General features: G+C 42.5%; 2 protein-coding genes across 3 annotated transcripts in view; one reads left to right on the plus strand and one right to left on the minus strand.

The window, feature by feature from the left end:
• Positions 1–227: 227 nt before the first annotated feature.
• LOC130164211 (synaptogyrin-3-like) lies at positions 228–7,706 on the plus strand. 2 transcript variants are annotated; one of them, XM_056368787.1, is made up of 4 exons: positions 228–599; positions 2,651–2,885; positions 4,428–4,573; positions 4,720–6,607. In XM_056368787.1, exons 1-4 carry the CDS (start codon positions 495–497, stop codon positions 4,822–4,824), a joined length of 591 nt encoding a protein of 196 aa, XP_056224762.1. In that variant the 5' UTR covers positions 228–494; the 3' UTR covers positions 4,825–6,607. The 2 variants fall into 2 exon arrangements, with proteins under 2 accessions (XP_056224762.1, XP_056224753.1); XM_056368778.1 differs by lacking the exon at positions 4,720–6,607 and adding an exon at positions 6,630–7,706 and having other exon boundaries at positions 247–599.
• Positions 7,707–8,045: 339 nt separating this feature from the next.
• LOC130166701 (voltage-dependent T-type calcium channel subunit alpha-1H-like) overlaps positions 8,046–25,586 on the minus strand; it is a 32,741-nt gene continuing 15,200 nt past the window's right edge. The window contains exons 15-33 of the mRNA XM_056372416.1: positions 24,275–24,586; positions 23,651–23,751; positions 23,183–23,306; positions 22,312–22,380; positions 21,937–22,121; positions 21,725–21,851; positions 20,330–20,455; positions 20,098–20,187; positions 19,445–19,637; positions 18,201–18,352; positions 17,976–18,085; positions 17,743–17,876; positions 17,580–17,650; positions 15,188–15,266; positions 14,718–14,839; positions 14,023–14,337; positions 13,779–13,929; positions 11,383–11,942; positions 8,046–10,699 (exon numbers count right to left, since the gene is read on the minus strand). Of these exons, the coding sequence (XP_056228391.1) occupies positions 9,995–10,699; positions 11,383–11,942; positions 13,779–13,929; positions 14,023–14,337; positions 14,718–14,839; positions 15,188–15,266; positions 17,580–17,650; positions 17,743–17,876; positions 17,976–18,085; positions 18,201–18,352; positions 19,445–19,637; positions 20,098–20,187; positions 20,330–20,455; positions 21,725–21,851; positions 21,937–22,121; positions 22,312–22,380; positions 23,183–23,306; positions 23,651–23,751; positions 24,275–24,586 (3,726 nt within the window). The 3' untranslated portion in view covers positions 8,046–9,994. The remainder of the gene's footprint in view (positions 10,700–11,382; positions 11,943–13,778; positions 13,930–14,022; positions 14,338–14,717; positions 14,840–15,187; positions 15,267–17,579; positions 17,651–17,742; positions 17,877–17,975; positions 18,086–18,200; positions 18,353–19,444; positions 19,638–20,097; positions 20,188–20,329; positions 20,456–21,724; positions 21,852–21,936; positions 22,122–22,311; positions 22,381–23,182; positions 23,307–23,650; positions 23,752–24,274; positions 24,587–25,586) is intronic.

Consider the following 25,586-nt stretch of genomic DNA (forward strand, 5'->3'; position numbering starts at 1 on the left):
CTGGTATGATCTCATATGACTTCACTCCAAACAGTGCGAGTGAGTTCACTCAAATCTTGGCAGAAACAATTCTGTCCTGCCAAATTATTGGTAGGGACATGCCCCTATCGCCCATATGCAAACCTACGCCCTTGATGATATGATTCCATTGAGTGTTAATAAATTATCATACTGAAGTACAGCCCAGCCCTAATTAATATAGCCTACCTATTGCAATAGTTTATTATGGGTAATGTAAGCTTGACTATATAGGGGGCAGGTGCTCTTCATGAGCCTAAAATCTCCTGAACAAAAAAAGAAAAAAATATATTACAATTTTAATTTAAAACCGTAATGAGTGTTCACAGTTAATTCTGCAGCAGCCTGTGATCTGCTTTCGGTGACGCGGTGTGACTTCACACGGAGGCTGGAGGAGGACGCCGCCGCTTCGCGCAGCTCTCTGACCGTCTCCTCTCGTTCTCTCGGCAGGCGTCAGGCTGCAGAAACCCGGAGGGATGGAGCCAGCGGGCGCGTACGGCGCCGGGAAGGCCGGGAGCCTCGCCTTCGATCCGGTTGCCTTCTTCACGCATCCCCGGACCATCCTCAGACTGCTGTCGTGGGTAAGTCTCCTCCGCAATGTGTCGGTTATCATCAATGGACGGGCCTACCTGCACCCCTCCTCTCTGTCTCTCTCCCATTCACATTCTTTTTTATCTCTGCCTCCCTCTCTGCTGATGTGTCTTTTATCCAGTCAGGTTGGGATTAAGATAAATCGGTATTTTTATGAAAGGCTGTGGACGTTTGAGTTAAAGCTCTGCTGTGAGATTCATCTCAGGATCGTATTGCAGAAATCATTTCAGTGATGCAGCTTGTGGCTGGAGCTTCAGGACCAGCGTCTGATTAACATACATATCTGGGGCCTCTTTGTGTCTGGATTGCGCTAATGTGAACGCTTTAGATTTAAATGCCCCCCAACCAGAAGGTAACACATCTCTTGTCGTTTCTGTGGTGTGATGCTGTGCAGCTGTGAGTCACCAAACAGCCTCTAATTTGCACTGAGGGAACAAGGAACAATTTGGTATTAAAGGAGACATAGCAAGTTAACAGCTGCACATCAAGCCTCTGTCTCTGTGTCTCATAATTCAATTCAGTTATTTGTCAGAAGCAATTTTCCATTCCTTCTTGAAACAAAGCATATAACTGCAAAATGAAATACAGTGTAGTAAACACACAGTCAGGTCATAAAGAGGCACTTCACGTAAGAAAAATATAGAGATATTACAAAATGGAATAGGTCAGTGCAATAAACAATGTGACACATAGACCTTACAATAAACAGCTGTAGGTAAAGATTAGGACCGAAACTCATGATTATTTTCGCAAGTAATTGTTCTATAAGTCTATAACATATGAGTAATACTGAAAAATGCTTGTTATGTCACACAAACCCTTCAAAAAGCAAATATTTTGAATTTATTATCACATCATCAAAAGACAAAGAAAAGCAGCAAATACCCTCAAATTGGAAGCAAAAACCAGAGTCTTGTTGTTTGTTGTTGTTTTTTTTTAAAGAAAAATCAGCTCTAATAGAGAAATGGAAGATTTTGTAAATGAAAATTATGTTTTCATATTTATTTTGCTTGCTGTTGACAGTCTTTTATTGTCACATATTCTGTAGGTACAGTCACTCAATGAATGTCTTAGATTACCATGTACATTTTGTAAGGACTTAAGTAAACATCTTAGTAAATATCTTAATAGGATCAGTTCACCCTAAGTATTAGACAATACCTTTAAATGTGCCCTTTCAATGTGTGTTTTCTTGTAAAGAGACAAATGCTATGTTTACATTTAATGTTTGTCACTAAAACATGTATCTCACAATGTCTCATGTGCTGTTACGGTTGCATGTGCCTCCTCTTGTGTGTGCATGATAAAAAACGAAACAGGGACACACCTGTAAAAATATTGCTCCATAGCACTACTGGTGGTCAAAAACTCCACATGGTAGCTTTAATATTTCAGCTTACATTCTCCCTACGTAAATTAGTATTTGATCAAATTATAACAAGACTAACCTGAGGGCAGAAGAGGTAGAAATCAGGGCCTGCAGCTCATTTTGCCCCTTTGCATTAATCAAACTCTAGTAAATGGGATTTTGTCTGTGGTCCTCAGAATATTGTTCCTGGAAAGACACGGCTTGTCAGTTCTTACCAGCAGTGGACGTCTCAAAATCTTTGCAAATAAAACTGAAACTGCATGGTTCAGGAAGGTGTTTTGTTAAAGTTAGTTAAATTTTGTTTCTTGATCCCCACTTCACCAAACTGTATGACAATTTATATCAACTTATTCTACAGCACTTATACAGCATTACTTTCCCAGATAATCTCTAAAGTATCCGGACAGCTAGATGTACCACCAGGGGTAACTCGTGAAAATATGGTTCTTGGTTTGTTTTTTGTAATTTGGGTGAACTACACCTTTAAAACTATTGCATGACTAACATTGTATCTTGAAAACAGCTTCTCTCAGCACAGCAGCAGTGTTTGTTTGTACTGGTGAGTGTGTGTGTATGGCATGTATGAGGAATGAAAGGCATTCATACACCAGTGTGAGTTCATTCTCTTTTACCTGTTAGATAATAAACCAGCCCACGTGTTTTTCCCTGCAGGTTTTCTCCATAGTGGTGTTCAGCTGCATTGTGAATGAGGGCTACATCAACATCGGCAGTGAGCGTTTGCTCTGCATCTTCAACAACAACGCTGACGCCTGTAACTTTGGTGTGACTATTGGCGTGGCCTGTTTCCTCGGCAGTATCTGTTTCATGATCCTGGACGTTTACTTTCCCACCATCAGCAGCGTCAGGGACAGAAGACGCGCCGTCCTGCTGGACCTCGTCTTCTCTGGTATGAATAAACACAAACATCATGGAGCTTGTAGGTATGTGAAAGACATACAACTGGACCAGATTAAAACAGAATAAGGTAAAGCAAATTCCGGGTAAAATCAAACATTTCACCAATGTGTGACACTTGCTATGGCAACCAGTTAGCTTAGCTTAGCACAAAGACTGGACACAGGGGAAACAGCTAGCCTGGCTCAGTAACAAAAGCAGACTACCAGCACCACTAAAGCTCACAAATTATTACATTATAGCTAAGTTGTTTTATCCACATGAAAACAAAAGTGTAAAAGTGGCACAGTATGGTTTTATGTGGGGTTATGCCCTGCAGTCTCTCCCGGTCGTCTGTCAACCTCACAGCAATGACATGACCCCCTGGCTTTTAGTTTTCATGTATCCATTGTAATATGTCAACATCTGCTAGTTTGATTGTCACAAAATATTGTACAAATATTTATGGTTCTTAGACAAAGAATCTCAATCCCCTGACTTTTCCTCTAGTGCCACTGTGAGGTTGACATTTGTGGTTTTGGGTGAAATGTCTCAACAACTATTGGATTTGGAAATTGGATATAGACTCTAGATCTCAAAAGTGAAGCCAATGCGGAAGTGCCCTAAACCTGCATTCTTTCTAATGACCAGAAGGGGGCGACGCCCCTGGTTGCAAAAAGAAGTCAGATTGTTTAGAAATCTATGAGAAAACGATCCTACTTTTCCTAATGAATTATGGTTTCAGTGGTTGGTTTCAAGTCTTGCACAATACAGAAACAATTTTTAAGTTCTTGTCCCATTTAGAGTAAAATAGATGATAAAGCAGCATATGATTTAGGGGGTGGTCACCATGTGATATTGACATGTAGTCATGTTAGCCTTAGGATTGTAAGAACTTTGTTGATCCATAGGGTTAGGGTTAGAAATTTTATATGGCATTATCATCAGGTCAAACTTTTAATCTCTCTAACGAACAAATACCTGCAAAAGTATTGACATTCCCATCAGCCCCAGTTGTAGTTTGTGTTTAGTAAATGTTAGCATGCTAAACTAAGATAAAGTGTCTTTGAAAGCATGTCAGCATGCTGAAATTAGCATTCAGCTCAAATTGCTACTGTGCAACGACTCACAGAGATGCTAATATGACTGTAGTCTCTTAGTTTTGATGTTACATGATTTTTACTTGTAAATTTAATGAATGGGTTTCCATGCAAATATGCAAAATTTAGCCAAATTAAGTCACATTCATGTACGTCATGATTAATTCGCTAGGTCTGTTTCAGTTGCACTTTGTTACATTTTGCTTTTATCAATACACCAACGCACTAAGAAACAAGTGGATTGAAACCCACCTGATGTTAGTGAATACAGTGAGAAAGTTTTGCCAGTGTGATTGTTAACAACAACTGAAACAATGTTATCTTTGTGTGAAGCAGGTTGCTAAATTAAAAGCAAATTAGGCTTATGAGAGAGAACAAGTTTTAAAGATAATCCGCATTACCTTTTACAACCTAAAGCCCCAAAGCCCTAAAGCCCCTCTTCGTCGCTCCTCCAGGCCTCGCCAGCTTCCTGTGGTTCGTTGGCTTCTGTTTTCTGGCCAATCAGTGGCAGGCGACCTCTCAAGACGAGCTGCCATTGGCCCAGGGCTCCGACGCTGCCAGAGCCACCATCGCTTTCTGCTTCTTCTCCATCCTCACCTGGGTCTGTATACTTAAACCTGTGTATACATCTGTCCTCTGTCTGTGTGTGTAAATTTATATGTATCTGACTTCATCATCATAATCATCGTCATCATCATATTTATGTGTATGACCAGGAGTGTGTGTGTGTGTATGTTATATTTTCAGGGTTATCAGTGTCTGCTGGCAATGAACACAGTTAAGAGCATTTCCTTCATGGAGGACAAGCAGAGGTTGCTGCCTAGCACCCCTCCCACCCTCTCTTTAGTCTAATACACACACACTCACACACTCAAAGTCCATTAAGTAGTGGGAAAATACGGCTGAGTGATGTGGTCTAAGCTGACACAACAATGTGAAGAAAAAAAATGATTTATGGATCTATATAACTATATGGATAATGAAGTTGATGCTCAATGCAATGAGCTGCAATCCACCGTACATCAGACAAAATGTAATCATATGTGTAAAACAAAAACTGCAAAGATTCATATTAGTTTTAATCGGGGGGGGGGGGGGTCAAAGAATAGAACTTACACACACTTCATGACCACCACTTAAGTCCCCTTGACCAAGGCCCTTAACCCTCAAAGTGTGTGAACACAGTTCCAGCTGAGCTGCTCAGAGGGCGCTCAACTGGAACTGGTCAGACTCTGGTTTTACTGGGAGGTTTTCTTGTGTGAATGTGTGTTCGACCGTGTGCGTGTGAACAAGGTCTTCCTGAAAAAGAGAACATTGTTCCCAGTGATAGCTCCTTTGTTAAATTAAACTTTAAAAAGAAATTGCAATGCCACAAGGCATCACCGCTCAGACAGAAACCAACTGATTTATTATCCAGTGGTAACTCAATGGAGCCTTTTAAAATCTCTCCACGAAACATAAAACAGCCATTCATCTCAGTGTCAGAGGATGTGAAGAGGTTAAACTGTAATTGTGTCAAGGATGTACAGTATGATACAAAAGTTACTTTTACTTTTAGTCAAGTCATTTTTCCCCCCAACAGTCCTGTGGTAAATCATTCCAATATTCTTCTGTAGAGGATTTATAGCATGTGACAAAGAACGAAATGTATTTTCTTTAGACTTTCGATACTTTTTGAGGAAGTCTTCTGATTTTACACATTAAAGTTGGTTTACTAGTCATGAGGGGGACAACTCAGCCTGTGAAAACATTTGTTTAATGTTTTCCGGCTTTCTAAAGTCTGAGAAAATGCCCTGAGTGATTTCACTATTGTTGATTTAATCTGAGTTTGGAGATTCATTTTTAACAAAAACAAACAGAATGGAGAATGGAGTTTGAGAAATGTGGTTGTTTACTAACTAGGGAGGCTATATGCTCTGAAGTTGCTTTATGGGAAATAGAGCAGCCAGCATTTTTGGAGTTTGACACAAACTATATTCTCAAAGTCAGGACACAGTGGTCTCTGCTGCTATGATTTAGTTTCTTCAACCCTCCTCTCCTGTTTGTGTAACTGCACTTTTACCCAAACTGAGCACGTGTGAAGGTTTGTGTAATAGAGCTTTTCCATTGCAGGAACTTTACATGGTGTAACTGTTCTCCATCCACTTTGGAGATAAGTTCCTGGAGCTCAGTTTCTGCACTGCTCAGGTGATAATAATAAATGCAATTTCTGTACATTGTACTGAAGTACAGTACTTGAGTAAATGAACTTCATATATATATATATATATATATATATATATTCCACCACTTTGGTCCAGACAGAAATATCTCAAAGCTATTGGATGGACTGCCATGAAATCATACTGACTTTGGTGATCAGTGACTTCCACTAAACACTTACAAAACTAATGATGTCCTAGTTAAGTTTTTCACATCGCAGGTCAGTTCCGCGTTGCCTGCAATCCCACAATGCATTGTGAAGTTTTGCTTGTGTCCAGTAGAAACTGAATGGGGGACTTTGCGTTTCACTGCCTTCAGTTGATCTTTAACATTAGTCTGCAGTGAAAAAGCGGTAAACAGTAATCATGCATTTCTAATGCAAATAAATCAGTGTGTGACTAACAGTCTGCTAATGCCTGTGTGTGTGTGTGTGTGTGTGTGTTTGTTACTAACAGGCTGTACTGACGCTGAGCGCACTGCGACGCTTCTTAACCGGCAGCAACACAAACTTGTTCACATGGCAACACCTGGAGCCCGCCCCCTGCAACGCTCGAGCTACACCGTACCCCATTGCCAACGGTGCTACCATAGTAACCACCAACCCCTATCAAGCCCCGCCCTTCACTGAAACCCTGGACCCCCAGAAACTCACACAGCAGAGACCCATGGCTCCGGCCTTCTAGAGACAGACAGATGGACAGACAGAATGAAAGAAAGAGGAGGTGTGAGTTGTACAACACCGCACGGACAACTTCCTGCCTCGCTGTCTAGTGGCTTTCCATCCTCTCCTGGGACTGGCAAGATTGTGGGTCGTGTGATGTATGATCTATTTTCACCATGGCAACTGCTGGCTCAGCTTAGTTAGTTGTAACTCTCTGTGTCAAGAATACTGTCTTATGTCCCTGCACACACACACAGGTATCGACGCACGCAAATACAGCTGTACTCACTCACACCTGGAAACAGATATACATGTACACCTGGAAACACATGTATATACACCTGGAAGGACACACACACACACACACACACACACACACACACACACACACACACACACACACACACACACACACACACACACACACACACCTTGACTGCATGTTCATATGGTGAGATTAACATAGATGTAGATCAGTGATGATGCTCCATCTGCCTTATTAAGGGACACAAGGTCTTTAGTGAAAGAAATATGGAGGACAGTGAAGCTCGTTTTGTCTGCTTCTGTTTGTCCTCAGTCAGTCTGACCAATCACAAGCTGCCCTGCAGACATGCAGCCTCCCATTGGCTGAAATGGAGAGAGCTATGTAGTTTGACCAATAGATTGTGAGCAAACAAGCGAGGGTGGCCCAGAAATTGGTACATTTTCTTGGCAGAGAAATAAAGGCAGGACAGCTTAATGCATTCTGAACGCTATAGTGTTTCAGTGTGAAATATTCATGTGATTAAATATTTTATTGTGATATGCTGAAGTGGTATAATGAAATATGAAAAAATAAAATCTATCCACCACCACCACAACCACCATCAGAGCTGTGAGTCTGCCTTTGTTCATGTCATCTTTAAAATAATTTCCTCTTTGCTTCTTGCAATGTGAGAAACAGTTTTGAATATAACTACGTATTGAGACCAAGATCCAAGGATGTGTTAGGAATATTAATCAACATCTGCTGCAAGACCATAATTAGATAGGGTACTCGAGTTTTGTCTAATTCATTAGCAGCAGCAGGCTGCAGCTGTGTGTTTTTTATTTTTAGATTAAACAGCTCATGTTGAAGGAATACAGCCGCTTCCACTGTGTGTGTGTGTTTTTGGGGTTTTTTTATATGGGGGGGGGACGACAGATTTAGAAGCAATGTTAAAGAGTCAAATGAAAGTCAGAAAGGAAGTGGTTTTATTCCAGCACTGTCCAATCATGTTACTGCAGGTGAGCTTCCTGTATATGACTCCCTGCTTCCAAGAATCTGCAGGAACATTATATAATATTATATGAACATTTGCATCATCCAGAGTCATCATCATTATCATCCTATAACACTAACATCATCATCATCCATCCTCATCATCGCCACCACAAGCAGATAAAATGACATTCAAAAATGTAGAAATTGACCTTTGTAGTTCTCATATCATCACCGCTGTGTTAATAAAATATAATCTTAGCCTTTTTTCTACAAAGTTTACACATCGTTGTATCACCGGAGTAAAGCCCTTCTGTACATCTGCTTCAGTCTACATTTCACCCCCGCACCCATTATACAGAATAATCTCTACAAACCTCCGGCAACACGGGCCAGCTTGGGCTGCAGACAGCAGGGGGCAATCTATCTCTGCAGACCTGCGATCACATGCTTCACACTCACCTGCGTCTGAACTACCTCTACCCTGAGTATACTAAGACAGAGAAAAGGAAAGTGGAGGGGGAGTGAGAAAACTAAGCTGTCTGATCATTTGAATGGGTGGGATCAGGTAAAAGCGAGGTAGAGACTACTAAAGCCTAGGTCACACTACAGCATTTATAACTCAGAGGCTCCGACGGCAAATTGATTTCTCTGACTGTCAGTGTAGGGTGGATTCAGGCGCTGGAGGAAAGTCCAAGAAAAATCAAAAACGTATCAAGGTTTCCTTAGACTGTGATGTGAGAATAATCAGGCAACATCCAGTGGCAGTTTACTGTAGGTCAAGAGGTAAGAAAAATTAGACTAGAGGTCATATTTAACAGCTAAAAACTGCAGCTTGGTTAAATACAAGATTCTCATTTTTCTCCACTTTCAACAAGCTGCTGTGCAATCTGTTTTTTGGAGGAATATTTCTTTTATAAAATGGCAAGTGTCCAGCAGGCCACCTAAGTGTGCAATTACAAATTAAGCAGTTTTATATAAAAAGGCTTTAAGTTTATCATTTAAAAATCCATTTCTTTTGTAAACATAAACTGCAATTTCTGCACCACAGAGCAATATGTGAATATGCGATATGTGAGACTTTTATTTGCAGTAAACAGCTCTGGTAAATTAGAGAGAATTAAATGCTGTGTGTAGATGTAGCGTATATCGTTTATCCAAGAGCAGCAACTATTCTAATAATTAATTAATTATTAGCTCAATTTTCAAGCATGATGATTTGTGACTTTCTTTGTCTTAAATTGTAGTGAATTGAATATCTCTGGGTTGTGGATTTTTGGGTTTGAAGACGTCAAACAATGTTTTATAGTCTTAAACAATAAATAGACAAAATAAACTGCAGATTAAAAATGAAATAATAATCAAAATAATCGTTAGTTGCAGTCCCTGGCTGTGTTACCTCTTTGTCTACATGTCTATATGTACATGAGCAGATCAATCAGTAACTTAATCGGTGTTGCACCTTTTGTGTGATTTTGTCTTGTACTCTGACCTAGGCTTGAGGTGCAAGGTTAAGGATGAGAGTGAGGGCAGAAAGAGAAGCGCAAGCAAGGGGAGGGGTTAGTGTTTGGGTAAATATAGCTGCAGAGTGACTACTGTGTATGAACTAAAGCTAGGACTATGATAGAAGAAAAGGAAACATCTTCTTGTGTGCATCTTGTGTGCAAATAGCACTGAGGGGGTAAAAGTCTTTGAACACATACACACTCATACATACACAGTCTCAAAGAGTTCCTCTCAAACACCCTGTGAAAATCCTGTGATTGGACGGGACAAGGCGAGGGGCGTGGCCTGAAACAGGAAACAGGTATCCTTCCTGTTTTGGACTGCGACTCCCGCCCCTCTCGTGTGCTCCAGCAGCACGTTCGTTACCTCCACTTTAGAGAATATCCACTCCATCCACCCGTCGCTGGGTTTGTTCAGTCGTCCACAGAGCTCTCCTCCGGCTGATTAGGAGAGAGGGTTGTGGCGTCAAATGATAGAGTCCGCCTTCTCAGCTCAACACTGCTGTCCATCAGCTGGGTTGCCATAGTAACTGGCTCCTCCCCCGGCGGCGGGCTCATCCTCTGCTTCCTGTTCCCGCCCGACACCGGGGACACTGATTGGCTGAGGCGGCTCCTGTGCTCCCCGGGGCTCGGGGTAAGGTGTCTGCTTTTGTGTGAGGAGCTGGGAGGGCGTTGTGTGTGCGAGTGAGTGTGAACAGAACTGTTAATACGGCTGACTTCCTCGTCAGCGTCGTCTAACTGGGGGCCGGGGTCAGAGGTGGGGCCGGGACTGGCCGCTCTGGAGCTACAGAGCGGGGCTGATAGGGTGGATTCACCGCCGGGGACCTTCAGACTGGACAGGCTCTGCGGGCTGACAGGCCTCTTCTCGTCATCTGTTTCTGGCTGCGAGCCGCAGATGGCCCGCTCAGGAGGTACATGTTCTTGTCCGGTGGTTTCACTGTGGCTCCGGCTGTGGCTCCTGCATGAGATGACCCTCTGGGGGTGTGTATATTTCAGTGTGTGTACACTGGACGATCGCTGGCGTGGTGGCGTGGAAGGGACAGCAGACGCAGTGAGGTGAGGCTCTGCCAGATCGTCAGCTGAACCGCTCTGATCCAGAGAGTCAGAGCGCACTGCCTCCTGCAGACACAACACACGCACAAACACACACACATATACACAGGATTCATTATGTGTTGGATAGATATAAAAAGGATTGAATACTATGTGGTAGCTTGGCACAACAGCAGCTGAAGAACAAAATCTGTGAATGCAATCGATTGCAAGTTAAGTGTGTACTGCCTGGTGCTTGCAGGTCGACCTGGATCAAAAGATAAAATGTAGTGTTGGAAATGGAATGAAAACATAATTTCTAAATAATGTATGTTCATTTAATATCATGATCTTCTGTGCGGAAACACAATTTTGTAAGAGTTTATTATCTGGTCCAGAGTTTCTGATCATGAAACAATTCCTACACATCTACACTGCAAAATCCAGTCCTTGTAGGTGGGTGGGTGTATGAGTAGTTGGGATTGTAAGGACTCTGTAAAAGTTAAAAAATTATAAATAAAGTCTGAAAATAAAGACTGAAATACTGAACAAATTGGCACCTACTTTGCTTCCCCTCCCCCAAAACCTGCTAATCTAATTGATTTTCCATACTGTACAGAAATGAACTGAAATCAATAGCTGTCTGGAACAGCAGGAAAAATCATCTAAAAACTCTGAAACTGTACAGCATGTATTTGAAAATGGTAAAAAAAAAAAAGAAACTATACATAGATATACGTACAAGAGAAGAGAAGGTGATAATAACGCACCTGTCTCCGTAACTGTCTGCTCGCAGTGCGTAAAGACGCTGGTCTCCTCAGAACCGAACTCTCTGGGACATAGGAGGGACTCAGCTTGTTTCTGTCTAAACTGTCTTCAGGGCTGAGCCAATAAGAAGGACGTCTGCTGGCACTGTGGGTGGGACTCAGTCTGAGTGACGGATGTCTGTCTATACTGTGGCTGGACATGAGTTTAGGCCTCTCTGTCTTATGTTCTTGATTCAGCCTGTATCCATCTATACTGTGAGCAGAGCTGAGTCTGTGTCTGTTTATCCGATGGGCCGGGCTGAACTTGTATCCATCTATGCTGTGAGCTGAGTTAAGTCTGTGTCTGTTTATTCTGTGAGCAGGACTAAACCTGTATCCCTCTACGCTGTCAGCCGGACTCAGTCTGTGTGGGGAGTATCTGTCGATGCTCTGAGAGGTGCTGAGGCAGATCATCGGCCTTGAGCTGCGTCCAGATCCCAGTGAAGCGTGGCTTATGACGGGCAGAGCTCCTGGAACCTGCAGCAGAGAGCCGCCTCCACTGGAGCCCAGAGATGACATGGAGCCTGCAGAACGTTAATGTGACAACAACAAAAAATAAAAAAGCACATGGATGAAAGGAAAACAACAGAATAAGGTACATATTTCTAAATCAGAACCAGAGTCAGCTTCATTGGTTAAGTATGTGTACAGATACTGGGAATTAGACTCGACTTACTGACAGTTAAAAGAACAACTTCAGAAGACAGATATAAATGGACACAAATCTAAAATAATGACAACAAAGCTGAAAGAAGATAGGTAAACAGAAACATTTAAGAACTGTGTGCGTACAAGCAGGTGAAAAATCAAACAATGAATAACAACATACAATGTCTATAAATGAGTTTTTGTGTGAAAATTGCATCCTCCTTGAAAGGGTGAATGATAATCTATATTTTTCTAAACTCCTGATCCTATTGACAAGTGTTGTCCGTGCACACAAAGCCTGATGCACAGTAGCTTATCTCTCCGTGCCGTAGACTTGCATTGTTGTCCATGAAACACGTGAATGAGTCTCACTGGATGAGTGGCATGTTCCATCATTACGGCGAAAAATGGGCACAGTAGTTTATCTTGACTCAATGCATACACTGTCCTGCTGCTGTAAACACTCAGTAGAGCACTAAATGTGTATTAATCCCCCACTGAAAATAGACCCCTAAAAATACACTCAAGTATTTTCTTCTGTTTCAGTAACATTTGCTAAATGCCCTTCTGTTTAAGGGCATATTTAGCCTTTTTAACAAATTATAGTCATGACCTTTAAAATTAAATTGTATTCAGTTGGAACAAATGGACCTGGAGGCCCCAGTACCACAGACAGAGTAGGGAAATTTGAAAGTATTGAGAGATGAAATATCACATTGTTGTTTCATGGGATTTGACGATAGTAATAAATATATACACAACTAAAAATATTTGAAAAGGTGTCAACCTTTGTTTTAGAATTTTGTTTTGTGCCAAATTCTTCATCATTAACTTAATTTACTTAATTAACCTAGCTTTCCACTTAACAAAGGGGTTTATATTTATACAGGATATATTTTAGTGTAGAAATATAACATGGAGTGCCTGAGTCTACGTCATCATGGGAGGTTTTCAGAGCTCAGGTAGAGTGGTACCATATAATCTTTTTGACCAGATCTCATCTGAAGGTTTATAGAACCTTTATTGTTTATTTTTCTAGTTATAGTGAATAATCGGGGCTGTTGTGATGGAACATACTTCGTTCTCATAATAAATACTGTTTATTTTATGAATACCTTCGGATCGCTTTGTTTCCTTGGTCGGACTGCAATTCGGAGCGCGCCTAACTGCAGGCATCATACGTGGAGCCTCAAGGCATCGTACGATTGCCTCTGCACAGTGTATCATGGGGGATTGTGAGTAGAGTTTTACATAATTTAAAAAGACATTATTAATAAGATCTCTTTTGGACTTTATTTATCTCTATAAACGTATTATTATTATTATTTTCTAGTAATTCGTTTTATTTTAACTCAAAACTCACTGTTACTCTTTTTTGATTTGGTGATGACGCAAGCTATTCTAAAGTGCCTCTAGGGTGATATCCTCACCTGAAAAACTAAGGGTGGAATAGGACCAGCAGCCATGGAAAAAGCTAACATCACTAATATACTTTGCAGACATATGCTAGGCACCACCAATTTGTCACTTATTATTAAAAAATATCTTCTTCTTTCAGGCTTTTAATAACAGTGCCACTCAGTGTCCCACATCACACCTCAGCTGTCTTCTAAGATATTCATGGAGGCAATAATCTTTACAGCAATCAGTTAGTGGTTATAGCACAGTAAAACCTGCTCCTTAATTTAATTGGCTATAAATAACTGAAGTACCTGAGTAGCTGTAGCTGGAGTAAGCCTCGTGGCCAACAGGAGGATGAGGGGAACATCTGACTGGCTGAACGTAGCTGTCGCTGGGGAGAGACAGCATGCGTCCCATGCTCAGCAGGTTGCCATGGGAACACTCGTCATCCTCAACCTGCACCTGGCACATGAGATCATCACCACTGTCATTGTCACCTCCACTCCCTTCCCCTTCCACGCATGCAGAAATACGAACACTCGCAGTGTGCGTTACCTGAGCAGGTGCGTCCACGTTTGGCCCCAGGTCTCCGCTCAAAGATGCAGCACTGAGGCGACGGTTGGCCTCCTCCCTCTCCCTCTCCCTCCTCTCCTCCCTCTCCCTCATCTCCTCCCTCTCCTTCCTCTCTTCCATCTCCTCCAGCTGCGCCTCCTTGTTGCTCTCCTCCAGGTGCTTCATCAGGACGGCTACGACCACGTTGACCAGCACAAACTGAGCCGTCAGGACGAAGGTGACGAAGTAAATGGGGGAGATCAAGGGCAGGTAGGTGAGGCAGTGGCGGTCCTGCGGGCGACACTCACGCAGGGTGTCCTGGAGGACACGGATAAGGAAGAGACTAAAGATTATGAAGCAATGAAGACAACTGATAATAGACAAAGGGATTAAGGTGATTTTCAGGTCTATTAACGCAAACCATTGTACTTCCTCTCCTCTCCAACAGGAGGAGATGTTGAGCTGAGCGTGAAAGGACGGTCAGACCGTCACAGAAGAATAATACACTCTCCCAACCCTCTAATGTCAGCAGCTCTTAGTCTGTCATAAAAACAGTGGTCTGCTCTCTGCTTAATGCAACGCCTGCTCATAACCGATGCTTTGAGACACACAGATATGCACAGACACAAACATGGACGTTGCCGTCTATCCATCTCCTTAAAAACTCCCACAAAGCAGTGGAGAGAAAGAGGAATAACCTTCATAATCCCATTCCAGTTGTCCCCGGTAGACACCCTGAAGAGTGTGAGGAAAGCCATGCCAAAGTTGTCGAAGGTAGCGTGGCGACTAAGACCCTCACATGGGTTCTCGTCTGAACACTCTGAAAGAGGATGAAAAGAGGTAAGAGAGTGTTAAAGGCAGCTAGTGTGGGAGAGGAAGTCGAGGGGAAAGAAGAGAGAGAATTGTTCTTAGATTAGAGCACTGATTAGAACAATGATTCTAAATTGACGTAATTAATGTATGTAACACAACAAAATTTATTCATGTTACGTAATCCACGGATATCTCACCAGTGTCAGCTGAGGCACACACGCACACACACACATCTGCACATCAGCACCGATTCATATGCATGCACACACGCTAACATGCTCACACACACACACACGCACACACACACACACACACACACATGCATGCATGCATGTACACGCACACACACACTAACCCAGTTTTCCAAAGAGCTCAACTCCCAGAGCTGCATAGATGAAGAACAGCAACATGAAGAGCAGACCCAGATTCCCCACCTAGACAGACGTATTACACGCACACACAGATATATACAGTGTATGATACACAGAAAAAAAGACATGTACAGTATACATCAAGAGAGACGCAAGCATGCAAACAGATAGAGAGAAGCCATAGACAGAGACTGCTAAGCCTTACTGCATTGATGTTTCCTACTTCTTAGAAACTAACAGGAGCCATCCTGATACCTGGAGTTGAATCATATCTCAGATTTCAGTTCGAGAAAACAGAGGTGCACTTTCATAGCCTGGATCCAGCCCTGATGAATGACAAACACGCCTGTTTATTCCAATTACAAAACAATTCACATGGACCTGGCTTTCCTTCCCGCATGGTAGGAGGAATGGAGATGTCTAATTACATGATGGATAGACTTATTGATGAAGTGCAGGGGGAAAAGCACGCGGACACCGCTGCAGAGACCTGGCTTCAATCCCTGGGAGTGATGTGTCACTTCAAAGACAACTTTGTGGATGGGAAGGCAGTGATGGGTATTTTGCTGCCCTAGAGATTCCCGCTTTCCTGGTTTGTTGGAACACCTGCATAATACCGTGAAGCTCCACATGATTTTGCAATTACCCATTCTAAATTTGTGAGGAAAAATTAAAGTGGTTATAATTTAACTGAAGCTCAAAAGCAGAACCTCGCCTCAAACAGTTTATAAATGTGTGTTTGTCCTTGTTTAGCGTGCATCACCCTCCCTGCCCCTTTCTCTCTGTACTTGCTCATCTCTCATAGGCCCCCCTGAGGGTCCGCCAAACCCGGAGCTGAGGTAGATCCTTCCTGAAGCCTGCCCCCACACCGCAGCCATCATCAATCATAACTCACACATTTCATTTTCAATAAGAGTCTAAGGCCAGGCTAACAGCTGGAACTACAAGGGTTCAACATGGTCACCGTCTTAGTTAAAGCTGTTTGCATGCTAACATTTTCTAATGAGCAATTAACACAAAGTACAGCTGAGGCTGATGTGAATGCCATTAGTTTTGCAGGTAATTGGTCATAAACCAAAGAAAAAAGCTTTTGACCTGATGATGGCGCTAGATAAAAAGTTAAAGGTTCAAAGAAGTTATTACAATTCATCTTTTGGGGACATGAATGTCTGCACCAAAGTTCATGGCAATTCATCCAATAGTTATAACTAAAAATCTTCCTAAAACCTCATGGTGACACTTGAGGAACACAATACATATACAATACACAATACATCGAATAGCTCAGTTATGTCAGTCTGGACCAAAGTGGTGGACCAACCAATTGACATTGGATGGCATGGGTCACCTGGGATGGCAAAAGTTTGAACCATGCCTCATAAATCACTCTTGTTTGGACAATCAAGCATCGAGGCAGAGGGGAAAGGGACAGAGTTGTTCCAATACTGATACTAGCAAAACTAGATCGGGTATTGGACAGCAGGAGTCTATGTACTGATCCAACACCACGTAATTTATTAATAAACTTGCAATAAAACGGCAGTTTTACCATAAAACAATTCTTCTTTGCTGCTCTAAAACAGTAGCCTACACAGGAAATTGCATCGTGCAGCCAGCGAATGGCAACTACTGTTTTAGAGCAGCGAAGAAGAATTTATTTCTGGTAAATAGTCAAACATTAGCAAAATTTGGCAACATGTTACACCAGTAAAAAGGCAACTTGTACAGTATGCAACGCAAAATGTGGCATTCTATGGCATTCATGAATCGGTTCACGTTTAAGGGTTTAACCTGAGCCATGCTATACAACAATGACAGCAATCATATCACATCCATACAGGGTTAGTAGCTTTTTTTTAATGCAACGGTCGGATGAGCGCAGAACTGGTATTGAGAAGGGAAACATGGCATCGCAACATCTCTACTGCCGTGATAACTTGACAGGATTTTACAGTCCTGCCTCAAAGGAGAGTAAACTCCTGTGTGGTGTCTTTGTGTTTGATAAGCTTTCAGACTGCACTTTCAAATTCTATCTTCTCACAGATAACAAGCAGCAGAACAATTGCACCAAAGCAGCCATGACGTTATGTGTCATAAAGTTATGATATTTAACTGGTGATTTATCAGCCACACTGATAAATTTAAGAATCAGCCGTTAGCCTTTAGCTAAACAAGAGGACGCCTGCTTGTTTAGTGGTTATTTCGGTGTCACTGGGTTAACACCGACCAGCAGGGGAAATCAGTGATGTTAGGAAATCCTGTGGGAGGCGGTCAGTGCCAAGCCTCATAAATCGCTAAATAAAACAAGCCGTCTGCATTTCATCAGATCTGGAAACCAGGCTAGTGCTTTCTCACAGCATCAGTGCTGCCTCTTACCTGAGGCAGAGCTTGCATCACTGTGTCCAACAGAGCTCTCATTCCTGTAGCCATCTTCAACAGCTTCAGCACTGAAACATTGTAATGTGTCAGCTCCTCTCATACTCCCATATTATCATGTTTGTTTTTGCGTTTCTGTGTTTGTGTCACTGTGTGCGAGTACCTCGTGTTATCCTCAGGACTCTCATGATGCGTATGATGGTGGGGTTGATGGGCAGGGATGCATTCAGGTCTATTTCCTCTAACGTGATTCCCATGATGGACAACAACACAATGGCAAGGTCCAGCTGGTTCCATCTTGACACACACACACACACACACATGCACAATTTCAGTTTCTCTAAGGAGGATGCTGTATTTTTGTAAGTCTTTGAGTTCCCGTGAGGGTGTGAATACCTCTCTTTGAAAAAGCGACGCAGGCCGAAAGCGATGAGCTTGAGAATGGCCTCGATGACAAAAACCACCGTGAAGACGTAATTGCAGTACTTGAGTATCTCCTCGAGGTACTGCAGGACACACAGACACACTTCAACAACCCGCTGTAGCTGCACTGTCCCATCGCATACTGCTTCATTACTATGGTTCTAGGACAGGTGGGAAGAAAGGTGTTGCCATGGTTACCTTAGGCTGGTTGTAGTGCTCCATGCTCATGGTGAGGAGGTTTGTGAAGATGATAATGGTGATAAAGAGATCCAGATAGTGGCTGGTGCACACGGTGTGGATGGATCGACGCAGTGGGGAGTAGTCGGCGTAATATGGTTTCTCCTGGGCCCCTGCATCACACACACACACACACACACACACACACACACACACACACACACACACACACACACACACACACACACACACACACACACACACACACACACACACACACAAACACACAAACACACAAACACACAAACACACAAACACACAAACACACATGGTCATTAAAATTCTTCTAATGGAAAAATATGGTATGGGCTATGAAGTCACTGATGAAGCGGGTGCCAAGTGTGTGCATGTGTGTGTGTGTGTGTGTACAGACTAAAAGTGCCACCTCAGGAATTCATTCCTATCCATCATGCACACACACACTCCATGGCACCTCAAGGTGTCTTTGGGCAGAAAACCCTCGCTGTCCGCTGCCAGACAGTTAACTGACTAAGAGGAGAGCACTACTAGAGATTACACTGCAGGGAGAGAGAGAAGGAGAGTGAGATAGAAAGGAGGCAGAGCGAGAGAGGGAGTGTGCAGTGGCGTTAAATGTGTATCCGAGTGTAATATAGGCAGAAATTATGCACCTACTCATACAGTATGTATGCGGATAAAAGAGGTTTATCGTGTATGACTGTAAAATTACATTACTTCTTTATTTTTTTACTGTATGTTTACTCTGGGGCTGATTTGATGCTAAAGCTAAGGCTATATGAATGTAAAGACGAAGTCAATAACTCCTGTAGGCATCATTACATAACGAAATTAATGTCAATTTTCAATAAATACAGGCATTTATGTACATTCATTACAGAAACATGAAGAGAAAGCAGAGAAAAGAGTCGCACATAAGCTGTGAGTGAGACGCCCTAGTCATTGGCGGAGTGGACAGTGACACACTAGCTAGAATGGCAGTGGCTCATCTCTGGCAGCTGCTGTGTAGCCAGAATGAATTGGACACTGGGAATAACGTTGTTGTGGCTGAATGGGAAGCAAAATCCCTGCAGCTAGGTTCCAAAATGTTGTGGAAAGCCTTCAAATGAGTGGAGTCTGTTGTAGAAGCGTGTTTAACAGTTTCATACAGGTGTAATGATCAGGTGTCCACATACTCTTGGCCATGTACTGTATGTCTCCCACCCCCCTCCCCTTTCATGCTTTCTTACTTCTCCTCCTCTTCTCCAACCGCCGCTGTCGTTTCTCCTCCCTCAGCCGTGCCTCCTCCTCCTCCTGCTGCTGGCGACACTTGTGAAAGTTTTCCACCACCACACCCACAAACATGTTGAGCACAAAGAAGCTGACGATGAGGAGGAAAGAGATGAAGAACAGCAGCATCCATGGGTTGTTGTTCCTTATCGGCTGCGGTAGCAGAGACAGAAGGGAGGAAGAAGAGGTGGGGAGGTAGCGTGGGGACAAAAAGGAAAGAGAGGTGAACCAAAGAGTGACGAAAGAGGGTGAGGAGGGGCGGAGAAGAGGAAAAGGAGAGAGCATATAAACAAGAAGACAATGTAAGTCCTGAGTCAGCACTGAAACTGCCAGCACTGTCAACTCACATCTATTTATCCTTCTGCCTTTTTTCTTTCCTTACACTTCCCTTCTCCCCTGAAATATTTCCTCCTTCTGCTTGAAACAAACAAAACCAAATGGAGCCGAAGAACGACACAGAACACAAACTGAACTCAGTAAAATGCAATATACACTGGATAAACGGTTTGTATGTTTCCTTAGTGCTCATTTCTTTAATCCACACACATTTTATATTTTCCAGTGTGTGTGTGTGTGTGTGTGTGTGTGTGTGTGTGTGTGTGTGTGTGTTCACCTGCTGATCCACTCCCACAGCATCCAGGCCATCATACATGATGCTGACCCAGCCGTCTTTACATGACAGCACAAATAGTGACATCAGCGCCTGGAAGAGTGAGGCACAGGAAAACCAGCGTCATGCTATCAATCAGTTCGTAAGAGCAGGTGTCAGTGATGGATGTGTGTGTGTGTGTGTGTGTGTTGTGTGTGTGTGTGTGTGTGTGTGTGTGTGTGTGTGTTTGACAAACCTGTCCCAGGTTGTCAAAGTTGTATTTCCGTCGATCCCAGCGGTACCCTGCCTCCAGACACTGGCTTTTATTGGTGATGTTAGTCACATCGAGCCCATCACAGTAGAAGAACTTCCCCTTAAACAGCTGCACACACAGACAGATGTGTGCCCACATGAAAACACATGAAAGAACACTGTAACCTAAAGGTAATGTAAACAAAGCTTGACGGAGCGGAGATAAAATTGATGTGTTGGTGTACAGTAAATTACCCAGCGAGTGCCTACAGGCCTACTGTATGTTACAGCTGAAATATCCCAGTACCATCTGGTCCGGCCTGCCTTACAAGCACTGAAACACTCCAGCATGGGGTGTTCTAATTAGAAGATAATCCAGTGTGTTTTTGAGAAATATGCTTGAGTGTTAATATTAGCTCCGGCATTCATCAAGCGTCAGTTCCTGTGCAGGCTTTAAATCTGAATAGTTGCAGGAAGATCTGCAAAAATGGAAACTAGCAGAAAGAGGAGGAGAGGCCTTTATATTTTAGTACAAAAGTACCACTGGAAATTTAACATTTTACACAGTGGTTCCCAACTTTTTCTGGCATGTAACAAGTCTCACAATATGCACGTGAGATTTGAGCAGTTTAACCAAAGAGCAATTTTTCCTTTTTTCATTGAAATGTTTCCTGCGAGCTGTAAATGCTTCAAGAGGTGAAATGATCTGAGAAAAAAGGAGTTACGAGCCAAAAGAAGCATAATTTTGTTTTGCAGAAATGTTTTTCTTCTTTCTTATATCTTTAATTATTTGAGACCCTTCAGATTTATCACGAGGAGGTTGGGAACGTTGGTTTTACAACATGGTAATGTTATTGATTGCCCATTTTTATCAAACAGAGCTTGTAAATTTTTTGTTTTTATTTAAAAAAAAAAAGAATTCGTAGTTTTTTTAATATTTGAAAAATAGATGAAAATTAATAAATAAAATTAATGAATAATAAAATGAATTAACTAATTAAATGAATAATACAAAAATCCAGGTGAAAATCGGATTTAAAAAAAATACATTCTCAGCACAATCCCCCTGTAGCTGAACTACTGTTTTCAGTTACTTCCAGGGACTCTGGTGCATAATCAGCAGCTCATTTGCATTTTCTCCCAATTTTTCTTTTCACTTTTCATTACCTCGAGCATTTTCTGAGCTCTGCCTTGTTAATTTTAAAGCACGGTGATCAGGGTTTTCTTGCAACAGAAAATACAACAAGCTTTGGATGTTTGGCAACATTAAACTGTGTGGCAATGAGTTTAAACTCCAGGTTTTTCAAGGAACATCAGTAAAAAAGCTGAACTGCTGAGGCTTATCTTCAGCCAACAGTTAATGAGCAGGGAATAGCTTAAATACAGCCTAAATGTTTACCTGGACTCCTAATATTCCAAAAACGATGAAAAAAGCACAGCAGATGAGGACAATATTCCCAATAGGTCTGAGGGATGTGATCAGAGTCTCCACCACCAGTTTTAGACCTGGAGCTCGACTTATCACCCTGCAACACACACACAGTTACACACAAATGTACACCAGATAATTTCAATTGAATAAACATAAGAGAAAATCTCCCATGCACCCACCTGAGAGGTCGCAGGGTGCGGAGCAGACGAAGGACACGGAGGATGCCTAAGATTCGATTACCTCCTGCTGACGCGATGGACACCAGGATGTCCACCAGCGATACAAACACCAGCAGCCCGTCTAATATGTTCCAGCTGCTCTGGAGGTACACACCGTTTCCAAAGTACAGGCCCATAGCTAACACCTTATCACACACACACACACACACACACACCGCAAAATTACTGAAATGATAAAATAATATAAGGTGTAAAATGAGACTGAAAGCAATTCTGATCCCCACCCAGGAAGAAAATTGCCCTTTTATAAGTAAGATGAGAAAAATGGCTTTGGAGTGAAGTGCTTGTTCAGAAAACGTGCACTCTGATAGTTACCTTGATCATCATTTCACCCACGAAGATCACAGTGAAGATGTAATTGGACACACTGAGGAACACCCGCTCCTGTCACACACACACACACACACACACGCGTGTGAGAGTGTGCACAGACACACATAAAGAAGCACATTTAAGGGTTTTGTTGTCCCAATAGCTTTAGCTTTGATTTTGGACTCAACCTAATTATAACGTGTTACATAATGAGTCGAAAAAACGACTGCAGCAGAAACACAATGTTGTGTGTGTGATCTAGTACTTCCATAATGGTGAGGACCAATTTCTGTAAAGAGCAGTTTTAGGGATAAGACTGGATGTTAAAGTGACAGTTAAAAATACTTATCTTAAGTGAGTTTATTTGTATAGTACCTTTATAGCACAACATTTAAACAACATTTAAAAACACAATGAAGTTGGAAATAACATCAATAAATTAGACCAGAGCAGAAAAGAAATGCAGCTTCATTGCAAAATTACAACCATTAAGTTTAAAGGTGCTATATGTAAGTTTTCTCAGCCATCCAATGTGGTTTCTAGGCCGGGGCTAGGTGGTTAGCGTGCTAATTTCAGTAGAGGTAAAGATGTGATAGAGACAGGAGTTAACACTGGTTTTGCTTTCCACCACTGCAGACAGCTGTTGGCGAGTAAAGGAATGAATTTTGATGCTGAACCTAGACTGGGAAGGATACAGCTATTAATGCTAACGCTAGCTATATAATAGCAAAACGTACAAATAGCTTCTGTAAGTTAAAGCCTGGGGTTAGGCATGTTGTTACAGTGCTGCTGGGGAATGCATTACACTAATGAGAGTCCTCACAAGTATAGAGATACAAACGTGTTAATCCATGTGTTTGCATGTGTGTGCTACCATGCTGTTGGGCTGTATGTCAGGCCTCTCCAGTGCGATGGTGATACAGTTGAGGAAGATGAAGAGGAGGACGACATGGTCGAACATCTTGTGACTCACGACCCTCTGACACCACAACCTGAGCCTGAAGAAAGACACAACGGTAGGGAAAAGAGCATCATCAGCTACTCCTCTATATCTTATATGATTTGTACTTATAACACACCACCTACATCACTGCAATCGCTGCATTTCAAAATAATAGTGTGTATTTTTACACTTGGCCAGTTTTAATTGATAAAAGTGAAAATTTTACAGCTAATCTGTGGCTGTAACCTTCACACCTCAACTGTGAATTTTCACACATGCTGTGGTTTAAGCCACCTAGGCCGCTCAGGAGAGTATCAGGGGCGGTGTGTTCATGTGTGTGTGTGACTGCATGTGTGTGTGTGTGTGTGTGTGTGTGTGTGTGTGTGTGTGTGTGTGTACCGGTTTTGTGGAGAGAACAGATAGAGGGACCACTCTTCATGCTCCAGGCACCACTGAGGCTCATATGGCTCCAGCATCTTCTTCAGCTTCTTACATAAACTCTGAAAGGAACACACACACACACACACACACACACACACACACACACACCACATGCGCGCGCACACACACACACATTTGCAAATGACACATACTTAAATACACAGTTAAATGAAATATGATTTTTCCACTTTGTGAGCTCATTGTCTAAATCATTATGCTGTGAATTTTAAGAGGTGATCTTACACTGCATATCAGTGCGTGAGTAAATCTTCCAACACAGCAGAGGTTTTTCAAACAATGTTCCCAGTGTTTTCTCATAATTTAGATTCAGCTAATTAAATATTACGTAAGTGTCTGAGGTCACGAGGGCTGGAATTTAATCCTTTGTAAGATAATTAATTAGCAGTTTTTGAACTTTTGAACATGCCTGAAAAAGCTCTTTTATCAACTTGCTTTAACTAAAAATAACAGAAGCAGAACACCATCAAAACAGGTTTTTCTTAGGATGTAACCATGAACCAGTTAAACAGCCTAACATCTATTTATCAAATAAATAAATAAAACAAACGCCCGGAGGTTCACCTCTTCAATCTCTTCCTCCTCCTGATCACTGAGGTAATGTGTCGCCAGGGGAGCTTCGTCGTAGCAGTTGTCGGGGAGGTGAAAGGTGGTGCCGTTGCAGTCGGGCGGGTGAAGCATGGGCACCTGTAGGTACTCAGGCTGGTCCAGAGACTGCTCCCTGCTGCTGAGGTTGGAGCTCGTGTGTGTGTCAGACAACAGGGACTCCATCTCTCCCGACTGGCTCTTCCTGTGGAGGCTGGGGGCTCGACCGATGCTGGTCCAGCTGGAGCGGCGGCTCTCTGGCCCGCTGTCCCACATAGACTGTGTAGACACCTTTGAATAACAGTAGCATCTGGTTGGATTACTGAAGGATTGTTAAAGTGCAAATAAAAATTACATTTTTCACAGATTACTAGCAACGCTGTAGAGCAACATTTTCATGAATCAGTCTCCGTTTTGTTTTTATCTCATGCTCCAGCCACAGCTGGAGTCTTAAAAACACTATAGAGACGTGGCTTGTCCCCAGTTCTGATTCCCATCTTGACCAGAACTGTGCAGCTCTAGTGTACGATGACAACACATCCCTAATGACTGCAGAGGGTGGTAATGCAAACGCATGATGCATGCTAGAGTTCTTCGAATTGCTGGAGCCAAACTGAAGCAGACCTGTGGAAAAACCTACCTGAACCCAAATGTGAGACAAAGAAAAACAAAGAGATCCAATTCAAATGGATGTGAGGACGTTCAGACCGTCTGAAATAGACTTCATTCAAAAGACAATCCACCAAAACAGACCTTAATAGAGAGGGAACAGCAACACTGACAATAGCATGATGTGCCACCAATTAACAACCAGCGACAGTTGAAAGCAGTCATTTTTCCTGCACTGCACAGGTTCCACTCTGTCACACCTCAAAAAACACATTTTTCTCCTGTCATGATTCTGACTCGCTACATGATCTGAGCTTGATAAGTTTGCTTGGATGCACTTGTGTATTATGGCATGTCTACAAAGAAAGTGCTTCAGCCATGTTCTTCATGCACATCTGACAGAAGAGATACTCTTTTATTTTAACCACTCCAGCGCTCTACACTGGCAGTGTAACAGGTTGCCGTTCGCTTGCACTACACAGCCATAAAAGTGTGTTTTTATGGTCAAAGTCTATTTTTCTGCATTTTACACAAGTAACAGTGATTGTGTGTGTGGCTTTGATCATCTTCAAAACACAGGTGACCTGTAACTCAGTGCTGTGCCTGAACGCGTCCTGCGTAGACACACACGCAGCGCTGAAGCTGCTGCTGCCTTTCTAACATGCTGCTCACGTTGCGCCTC

The sequence above is a fragment of the Seriola aureovittata genome, chromosome 3 (assembly GCF_021018895.1).
Source record: "Seriola aureovittata isolate HTS-2021-v1 ecotype China chromosome 3, ASM2101889v1, whole genome shotgun sequence".
Taxonomy (NCBI): domain Eukaryota; kingdom Metazoa; phylum Chordata; class Actinopteri; order Carangiformes; family Carangidae; genus Seriola; species Seriola aureovittata.

Excerpts from the sequence above, each read along its gene's own strand:
- LOC130164211 (XM_056368778.1), top strand. The coding sequence starts at position 495 with ATGGAGCCAGCGGGCGCGTACGGCGCCGGGAAGGCCGGGAGCCTCGCC. Across the intron at positions 2,886-4,427 it reads GCTGGACCTCGTCTTCTCTG|GCCTCGCCAGCTTCCTGTGG; the intron begins GTATGAATAAAC and ends TCGCTCCTCCAG. Across the intron at positions 4,574-6,629 it reads TCTTCTCCATCCTCACCTGG|GCTGTACTGACGCTGAGCGC; the intron begins GTCTGTATACTT and ends TGTTACTAACAG.